Source organism: Sinocyclocheilus rhinocerous, unplaced genomic scaffold, assembly GCF_001515625.1.
Source record: "Sinocyclocheilus rhinocerous isolate Xijiao unplaced genomic scaffold, SAMN03320098_v1.1 scaffold1251, whole genome shotgun sequence".
NCBI classification, from domain to species: Eukaryota; Metazoa; Chordata; class Actinopteri; order Cypriniformes; family Cyprinidae; genus Sinocyclocheilus; species Sinocyclocheilus rhinocerous.
The window spans coordinates 267879-278721 of record NW_015636566.1 but is presented as its reverse complement, the minus strand read 5'-3'; the positions used below and the strand labels follow the sequence as shown (position 1 = coordinate 278721).

The 10843-nt window shown below is 37.3% G+C and overlaps 1 protein-coding gene across 1 annotated transcript in view; it reads left to right on the top strand.

Moving 5' to 3' along the window:
* dnmt3bb.1 (DNA (cytosine-5-)-methyltransferase 3 beta, duplicate b.1) overlaps window positions 1-10843 on the top strand; it is a 44876-nt gene that overhangs the window by 12090 nt on the left and 21943 nt on the right. The window contains exons 3-7 of the mRNA XM_016562617.1: window positions 2015-2165; window positions 2717-2805; window positions 7262-7405; window positions 8717-8836; window positions 9631-9789. Coding sequence (XP_016418103.1) covers window positions 2015-2165; window positions 2717-2805; window positions 7262-7405; window positions 8717-8836; window positions 9631-9789 — 663 coding nt within the window. The remainder of the gene's footprint in view (window positions 1-2014; window positions 2166-2716; window positions 2806-7261; window positions 7406-8716; window positions 8837-9630; window positions 9790-10843) is intronic.

Below are 10843 nucleotides of genomic sequence, written 5' to 3'. Positions count from 1 at the left end.
GAATCCACATAAGCTTGTTTTTCATCAACCGGTCTAAATTTACAGCAAGGCATGCAAATTCGGTCCGTTTTTGGCCAGACAGAAACTGCACACAGACTGAATGTAAATATAAGTCTCTGTAAATCCACTCTCTGACAGCAGGTGGCGCTTATGAAAAAACTGAATTTTCCCGTAAACTCCGTGGACAAAGCGCCGTGGGGAATTTTTATCATGATTTATCGTCAAACCGGTAATCGTTACATCCCTATGTGTAGTATTATGTGGTATAAAGGGGATCTGAACCACCTGGTTTGATCCATTGACTTTCTTCTGCCTTTCAAAAGCTTGAGCATTTAGGCAAAACCAGTGCAGGGGGTGTCATTAGGAGCCAGTAGAAAGATAAACTGAATGAGTGGAGCCCATAAACCCTTTCACCTGTCCAGCCTCTACTTGCCTCCTTAAACTGAATACATGGTTTAGCTTTATGTAAGCTTACTCTTGTGTGTTCATGCTAAGGTGATTTGAGCAGCTTGTGCTTTGATCTATAGAGAGATTTACTTGGTCATGAGGTGATCCTATGCATCATGCTGATGACATTAGCAATAATGCATGTTTCAGGATTGTCATTCCTATACGTGAGGAACACATTTTCAAATTTACTTGAAGTGATAGTTCACCAAAAAAAGAAAATGCTGTCATCATTTACACAACCTCATCTTGTTCCAAATAAATCCCATAAATATTTTAACCTGGTTTAATCCAAGTCTTGTGAAGAGATCCGATGGCTTTATATGATGTACTGAATTAATTTAGGCTTTTAGTCACTTATAAACACACATACATGTAGCGCATCACATATAGTAAACATGGAAGCTTCATGATGAATATTTGCATGCACAAACCATTTTTATTTAGAAGTTGTAAAGACTAACCACTTACACGTTCAGCGTGATTTTTGTGGTTTGTGGGAGTGTGTGTGTGTGTGTGTGTGTGTGTGAGAGAGAGAGAGAGAGAGTGGGTGTGAGTGTGTGTGCTTGTGTGTGCATGTTGGCAAGACCTCTGATCCGCTGCAGCACAGCTGTGGCATGAAAGATGTCTGGCATTCCAGTGGACATTTCCAGAAATGTGACAGCAGCCTGTATTGTTCCCACAATCATGAACACACAATCTTCAGCCTGTGTGCTTTACTCAGTGCCTGTGCTTTATAGATAACAGTGTTATCTCTGGTTCATTAGTATAGTTTTTCAATTTTCATATGCATGTCCTCATACAGAAACACTAATTCACTTTTTGGCAGTGTTCAAATGAGGGCTGGGGGATAAAGCTGTAAAATGTCATATCATATGAATATTTTTCACCTGTATGTTATTTATGTACATTTTGATATTTGTCTTTACTTGAAAGTTTTTATTTTTTTCTCAGATGAACCAACAAATATGGCAAATATAACATTTTAATAGACTAGACTGTATCTACAGTTTATTAGTTTAAACACTATTAGAACATATTTGTCTTAATTAGTCTTAATAGCACAGCCTTTAGAAAAGTAATGACCAAAAAGTATTGTAAATACACAATACAATACAAATACAAGTCTCTAATGCTCACGCAGGCTGCGTTTCTTTAAGCTATGAGAATATTTCTTGTGCGCAAAGAAAACCAAAATAACAACTTTATTAAACAATTCTTCTTCCATTCACGAGAGTACCACTACGCATGCGTGTGATGCTGCTGACGTAGAACACACATGTGCTGCGCCTTGTTTACAAGCAGAGGATTGCACACACATGCGTCGTGGTACCCTTGTTTGCCTGGTTTGGCTGGTTAGCATGACCCAGACTCTGGTGCTAAATGTCATCATTCGTTGATAACCATAATGGGCGCTGTGTTAGAGTGACAGTGATGTTGTAGAGATGTTTGGACCTGCTTACCATTAGTATCTTTTTTATGAATGAGAATAGCAAACACCTGTACGGTCACACACCTAAGTTTTGCCAGGTGACATTCTTGTAAACAGAATGTCTCTTTTTTTCAGGCTGCTGTGAATGGTGACATGTCGGTGAAAGAGGGATTGTCAGAGAACGACAGCGGTCTGGAGATGACCAATGAGAACAGCCCACTGACTGCGGCAGAGCCACCTTCACCTTTCTGCCCCAAACAGAACGGAGGCGCAGCCTCACCCGCAGGTACACAGACTACTACTACTTTATCACTAGTACTACTGTTATCAATGTAATTCCTGTCAAATTTAAATGTGTATTTACATGTGAATGCTAGATATCCTGATGATTATGACAGGAATTTAAAGATTGGTTATAACTTTAGCAATTCTGTCGCACTAGTCTTATTTTAACACAAATGTGGCCATACTTTTGGAGCACTGTGTTATAATGTTTATCTTGGTGCAGTGCCTTAGCTTTTTTGTTTGTATTTTCAATGGAAATCAACAGTGTTACAGACAGTGTCAAAAATTAGTTTGATTATTAAGGAGCAATATTTGCTGTCTGGAATTTATTTTTCTGTTTTTGATCACACAGTGTCCTTCATTTATGTCACATATTATATTACTATTACAAATACTACATACTGTTATTCAATACAATTGAATAAATGAAATGAAATGATCACTCTGGTGTTTACATTTCATAACCAGGTAGGCTTAGGATAAAGTATTATGCAGTATATCTAAGTGTCTGAAATTTCTTATACCTTTTCATGAACTCTCTTATTCTTTCAGATGAGAGTGAGAACAGCATCGGAAGAAAGAGATCTCGTAAGCGCTCTGACACAGAGGAAGACAGCGCCTGGGATTCCTCCTACAGTGAGGTGAGAATTTACGTACTACACATCTGATCTTATCGCACACTGACAGAACGGTTCACATTCCAAAGTTCATTTTGCTGCTGTTTCCAGACACATGGCTGAAACAGGACAAAACATAGTTGCTTTACTAAAGGAAATATTATTATTTTTTAAACCAATGGCAGTATTGTTAAATAATTGAGAAGAAAAACACAACAAAATGAGTGGTGTAATCATATATGCGTCCATTCATTCACCACAATTCACGTTCATAAACAAACATCATGAAACCTGTCTGAACAGATGCAGGAAAACACATAGAAACCTGAGTTTGGTATCACTTTTGTGGTCCTCTGTGCATTATCAGCGTAATGAAATACGATTAGCAGAAGATCACATTGTGCAGCATTCCTGCCCCCCTTTAAACAAACACTCTGCCATTCACATGCATGCTAACTGCAAACTGTGTGCATGTGTATGCATGTCTATGTGTGTGTTGTTGTGATACATATCTGTTCCATCAACACATTTCACTGTTCAAGGTGATAAGGGCTATTCATTCTCTACTGCAAAGACTCCTTACAATCAGATAAATCATGATAAGCAGAATTGACTATTTTATATCTGTTCTGTGGTGCTTATGCTGATCTGCGGTTTTACTCTGTATTGATAAAACTTGTGCATCTAGTGCAAAGAGAAAAAAAAAGCAAAACATAGAAGATATGAGTCAGATTATGGGCATTTATACAGTTTACAGACTGAACAGGTGCTGTACTGTGTGTAGCAGGTTGCCTTTAACCGTTTTTAGGTGAAATTATTAAATATATCAAATTAGTTTGTGAAATATTGAGTAAGTTGAATTGAGCTCATTACTTGACAATTCCTGTCTATAAAATTGTAAATATGCAGCAGATAACAAGTAAATTTAGAAAGAATGTAATTAATCATAATAAATAATCATATTCAATTAATTTCAACAATTTGATCATATCATATCATATATCATATATAGGTAACACTTTACAGTAAGGTTTCAGTTGTTAACATTAGTTAACATGAACTAACAATGAACAATACTTCTACTGCATTTATTAATCTTAGCTAAAGGTAACATTAATAAATTTTTAAGATCAAAAGTAGTATCTTTTACACATTAGTTAATGCTCTATGAACTGACACGAAAATGAACATTCATTCAATAACATTAACAAAGTAACATTAGTTAGTTCATGTTAGTTAATATTAGCTGATATTAACAAATGAGACCATTTCCAAGAAAAAAACATGGTCTTATATTCGGGTCAATACGGTAATTGACATTAATTATCAGTAAAAGAAAAAAAATAAGCCACCCTACACTGTAGTGATAGTGGCCATTGAAAAACCCATAAAAGTCGAACCACATTTGCTGGCGGACGTTCTGAGGACGTCCGCATTCTGTCCGCTTTGTAAAGTACACTGATAGACGTTCTGAGGACATATTCATCCACGTTTGCGAACGTCCCTATTTCTTCCCTCATCTGCCATTTCCATAGCAACAAAATCCAGTCACCCATGCGTGGCCTTTTATTATCAGATCTGACACCTTGCAACTCGGACAAAGTAAAAATTAATCTAAAATATAAACTCATGGATTTTAAAGGGGATGTGGTTATTCCTTAAAACAAAATCCCTTGATTTAACTGTGATAATGGATTGAATGCAAAAAACATGTTTTGTTTTGTTTTGCAGATTGATATTATGATATTATTATTTTTTTTCACTATAGTAAAAATAATAGATTTGAATTCATTGTAAATTGAAGTTAATGTTAAACATTAACAACTTTCACTTCTGGAAAAAAATTAAGGATTAACTTCTGTAAATAAAGATCAACTAATCAAAATGCGTTTTCAGCAGTTAGGCTATCATTTAAACATCAAAAACATGATACCCTTCAATAATATTATTGAATATAGGCTACAATTTATTAGGCCCTATGTATTCCCCATACATAAGAAAATAAGGTTGAATCCCAGGGGCTCTAAAAGAATGCTAGAGTCGACTGATGAATGCAGCCAAGGAAAACATGAAGAATAGAAAAGCACATTGCTGGAAAAGAAAGCGGAAAATAACACAGGTAAGACAAATAAATGAATGTAAATGTAAATAAATGAATCCTACCCATTTACATGTCAAACAGAACTGAACCGGTCTATCACAGCACGCGAGCACCGCACTGAAATCTCTTTAGCACTGTCTTGCGTAGGGCTGTGTATCACCAGCAAAGTCACGATACGATACGTATCACGATACAGAGGCCCCGATACGATACGTATCACGATACGGGACTGCACTGAATTTCACCTCAGAAGAATTTATAAAAACAGCTGTTTATTAAACACTGCTTACTATAGTGCCATTTCTAACTATAAAGCAAGCGCGTTTATCCACAGTGGAGAGAGAGCGCGAGCATATGGTTGCCAGGTTGACAATGATAAGTAGCACATTTAGCAGATATTTCCGTATTGCGCAAGTGTAAAGCTCTGTTTTGGGGATTACGTCTCTTTATATCAGGCAACCCAGTTGTTTTCCTCTGCGGCCAGGTTAAACCTTGTTGTAGCCTATATATGTTCTATTCATTCTTTTTTAGAAACCTCGCACTTTTCTACTCAATTTTAAACGTTGTAAAATTTTAAACAAAGTAAGTAGTCCACTACTGCACACGTGCCACAATATCGATACAGGGCCAGCTGTATCGATACTCGTATCGTCAAATCTCTGTGACGATACATCGTCGTATCGATATTTTGAACACAGCACTAGTCTTGCGCTTGAATGACTTAAAACACTTTACTGTTTAAGCTGGCAAGGCTTAAAACAATGATCAACTTTAAAAGAATAATGTTAGAATGATAAACGTGAGGAAGCCGATCGTTCAGATAGGTGATTAGATACAGCAGGTAAGCATATTGTATTCGCAGGTGAACATAAAATATCTTACATACCATTTACTGGTGAACGAGTCAGTGTAATGCAAATATGTCTGTCATATCAATAAAGATGCCACATGAATGATATTATACAAAGCGGTTTTTTGTTTACATCGCGTTGCACCTCACATTATGAAAACAATGTTTGGGATACCACGATCAAAACTTCGTGATTTAGACAGTTTGGTGTTCGATATTCATGCAATTATGGTGAAAACCAAGCACATTTGTGTGTTTAAAAAGTAAAGAAATGCTTATATTTCTTCACTGGCCAACGGAGCGAACCGACCCCGTGACGTCACACGCTGTGGTATATTGCGAGATGGCGGCACCCTTGCTCCAAAAGCTATAGCAAAACATACTTTTTCTTTAAAACAGTTACATTAATTGTGCTTGTTATATATTTTTTAATTAAAGTGGAAGCCACTTTACTAAATAATGTAAACTTGTCTGACTGCTTCCCTTCCCCTTTAAGACTGGTATAGCACTTGCAGGTCAAATATCAACAGCAACAAAAGTGTAATATAATATAGCCACATTGGGAGATACAAGCAAGTGAAGATTAAATGCACCTGATCAAGGACCGAGTGACGCCATTCTTTAAGGCACGCAGCATCCATGGCAACGCTCAGCTGCGTAGAGACCGTTAACGGTCCTCCCTGTGATTTCCTCCGACATGGCCTTGAGTTTTCTCTTTAGTTGGTCAAAAAGGTATTTTTAATTTTAGATTTGTAGACATTAGTTATCGTAACCAACCACTGTGTATCTTGTAATGTTTACATTTTATGAAAAGTTTACCTTTTAATAGATTTGCTGAAGCTGTTGTCCGTCGTGTATGGCTGCTGACCGTTATGTGAACACTTTCGAAGCTAGCATGTAAAGCTGAAATGATTAATGTATCTAATATCAACAAATATTGAACTTAAATATTGAATTTTCATATGGTAAATACACACTGAGATGCCTATAAGTGGCAAAAAGCCCATTTAGGATAGCCTAGATATCTTCATATGTGCGCTAGATTTCGGACCTTGGTCTAAATCCAAATTGTCAACAGTCTTTTCAAATCTTTTTTCAATGGACAAACGATACTCCTAGACATATAACATCAAAACACTGCTGAATGTGTTCATTTTGTTGTTTTAGGTTTGAAGCCAACGGGAAGAATTGCCAACGGTCTAACCCCACAGCTGACAACCCAAGATACACACACACACATAAGAGCACCGCACATTTCAATTGTTCAATTAAAATAAACGTATTTTGCTCCTTACAACGTGTCTGTTGTCTGTGGTTAGCCTAAAAGTAAAATTAAATGACATTCAGAGGACTTAAAGCGAAAGTCCCCTAAATGTCCTGAATGGTCACTGGATGTCCTGTGAATATCCCCTTGAATGTCCGGAGGATGTCTTCGCTATTTGGAGGACGTTCTGGGGACCTTTTTTTGTTAGCTGGGAATATTTGCTCCACATATACATCAGCTTACTGTCACGGCATTATGGTTTCAGGAAAAGGCTGACATTGGGTCCGGTTGTGAGACGGGTCTGCGGCAAAGGCCTCGTCCAAGGACTATTTTCCAGGCAGGACTGACAGCTCACAGTAAACTCTGCAACAGAGAGAGGGGACATAGCAAACAGGATCACAACAACCTGGTAATGCTCACATTCGTACACACAAAGCCTCTTTATTCTTTAAGTGAATTTCTGTCTGTCAGACACAGTGAAATCAAGGCTGATGTACAGAGATCACCCTCACGGCAGATTAAAGTCATGCCACTGTCAGCTCCTCACACTTATCTCAGCACCTTTAAGTTGAGCTGTCTATCACTGTGTCTTTATGTTGTCAGACATCTGAAGTTGTCTGTACCCCAGCCAATCAAAACAGTGGTCTTGGAAATTCAAGTAGGAAAAATGACCCCTCCCCCTTTGCGATATATTTTTCCATAGTTGTTTTGTCTGTGTTGTGGCGAAATGAGCAAAGACAGACAAAGTGTGTATTGCATTATGGTTTGGAGAGAATTTGCAAAAGAAATTTAAATATAAAAAATATATAAATATTAGTTAGTTCAAACAGCTGGAATTAAAACAAAACAACAGAGATCAAACATAGCAAAGTAGTCCTTAGATGCCATGTTTGTTAATCACAACAATATTCTGACATGAATTAAATCTCAAACCAATTAATTAGTAGAAGCTTCTACTCCACCACTTGCGTGACATTCTTAACGACAACCCTATGAACCAGCGTGGTTTTATTGACAGATGTTTAACAGTTACATGACTAGTTAGTTAATTTATTATTCTACATTCTATATTTATTCTACAATGTGTTGTACTATGATAGTTAAGCAGTGCGGTATGGCATTGCACAAGAAAAAAAACCCTGGAAGACCATCTTAGCCAAGGGTTCTGCTGGCAAAAACAGGTCATGACCAGCTAAAACCTGCTACCATGTTCCACAGTGCAACTACTTTAGGTTAAATTCAACTTAAGCTGTGTTGATATCTCTGTGGCATGCCATCACTTATCACAAAAAATAATTTGGACTTGTCTCACAGTCTGTAAAAACACACATAAAACGTGTTGACAGAAATGTAGATGCATTGGAAGTCTGTGAGAGCAGCAGCTACACATTTGTCCCCTAGACTTTCATTGTAACTTTTTAATTTTGTTTTATTTTATTTATTTATATTTATTTTATTTTAATTTTTGTTTTGTTTATGTTTTGGGGGTTTGTTTTGTTATTTGTTCTGTTTTGATTTTTAAAGTTTTATTTTTCTGTTTCGTGTTTTGTTTTGTTTACATTTGACCCATAGACTTTGTAAATCATCATGTAGGTCATTGTAAATATCATTGTAAATATTTTGAATTTTTTTTGTTTTAATTTTATTTTTGTTGCAATTTTTTTGTTTTGTGGTTTATTCACATACCTTTACTGAGAATTGTAATTGTGTGTGTTTGTAGGTATCTAGTGTTCCTGAGGGTCCTGCACTAGAACTCATGGAACAGGACTCTAAAGACTCTGCACAGAGCAGCACCACATCCACCTCGACAACTGACACAGTCAGCCATTCTGAGTACAAGGTACCAGGACAACTCTCTCACACACACACACAGACACACACACACACACACACACACACACATCTACCTATTCTATCATGTCCCATTCCTCTTTATGTTCATGCACAAACAACACACGAGTATCTGTATTTGTCCACCTGCCTTTGACATGTAACAGTAACCTCTTAGAATGACTCTGTTTGAATGTGAAGATAACAGCCTTTGTTCTCACGGTTTATCCTCTCCTTTGCGTATCACTAAGACAGGAAGCTGTGCGTTTAGAGAGCACTTATGACCAAGACAAAGAGACCGAGAAGGTCTTGAATGGGGGTTTTGTGGGTTGTAGCATCTGGGTAAGTCACTGTTGACCAGACTCATAAATACTCACAGACACTCGCACAGGTGAGGAAACAACAGCGCTGCTGAAATGGTCCTGATTGATTGAGAGTCATGCTCAGACAAGCTCAGTGTCAGAGGTTTCGCTTGTGACTCAGTCCAGGCTCAATCCAGCTATCTGAGTGCTACTGAGCATGTGATTGTCCTTTTTTGTGTAACTGGATCAAAGAAATCTGTGCAGTGATCATGTTAATTGTCCATCTTATTTAAAGGAATAGTTCACTCATAAATTAACATCTACGAGTTCAAACCTTTATGATTTTACTTTTTCTGTGGAACACAAAAGAAATTACTTAGCAAAATTTCCAGGCTGAAAGGGAACAAAAATTTTGACATTTGTGACTTCTTCTACAGGTATCAGTGAACAGAAAATATTAAATCATGGTGAACTGTGTCTTATTTACATTTCTGCTCCTCAGGACAATAAAGGCTTTGGTATTGGAGAGTTAGTCTGGGGCAAAATAAAGGGCTTTTCTTGGTGGCCAGGGATGGTGGTGACCTGGAGAGCAACAGGGAAGAGGCAGGCCTCCCACGGCATGCGCTGGCTACAGTGGTTTGGTGATGGAAAATTCTCAGAGGTAACAAACAAAATGAAGGGTTGTCAGAATACCGCAGTAGTTGATACTAATAGCAGTAAAATTTCAGTATCAATTTCATTAGCCACAAATATCAAAATGCCATTGAACATGCTCATTTTTTTAATGTTAATGTAAATAATAACCATTTCAATTAAAATAATGGTATGGTAAAGTAGGGCTGGGCCGAAAATCGATATCATATCGAATCGTAATAATATTTATGTCGAAAACGATAATAAGCTCTGGACATTTTTACTCTATATATGGATTAATCTAACAGCCAATTGCACTGCAGAAATAAACGTGACAACAGCCAGTCAGCATGCAGCATTTAGCTTGCATGTCAAAGTACACGCTAGTGCTGGGCGGTATGACCAAAAATTTATATCACGGTATTTTTCAAAATTATACCGGTTTCACGGTACCACCGGTATTCGGTATGAACCGGTATACCGCCCAGCACTAGTACACGCCCATTTCCTCAACACGAGGAGGAAAAAATGTGTGGATGCAGCAACGAAAGTAAACGCGAAAGCAAAACTAATCTTGAGTTGTCATCCAAAGATGACGAAATTGTGGATAAAAATGTAGCATGAATTCAGTTATATAGGCTACTCATCTGAATCGCACCACAAGGACCATTTATCCGCTCGGCTCAAAGTTCAAAAAGCAGCGCAGCGCGAGCTTACTAGTGCAGATGCGTTCACTTGATCACCTCGGTCACGCAACCACTAAACAGCAATGTGAGATCCAGCGAAGAACACGTCTCTGTGATTTAAACTAGTTTAAAGCCAGATGAAACAGCGCTGACAAACAGGGAAAACGGTCAGAAGGCTTTTTATCGTTACGTTTAAATCGCCATAATTTACCATGGATTTACTGTAGTAACACTAATTGTACCATGGTATTGTGGCAGAAATGTTGGATATTCATACAGAATTTTATTATATTATTAATGTAGATGTATTAAAGGAGTAGCCTAATGGCACATAATTACAGTATTTTTTTGTATATATATATATATATATATATATATATATATATATATAATGCC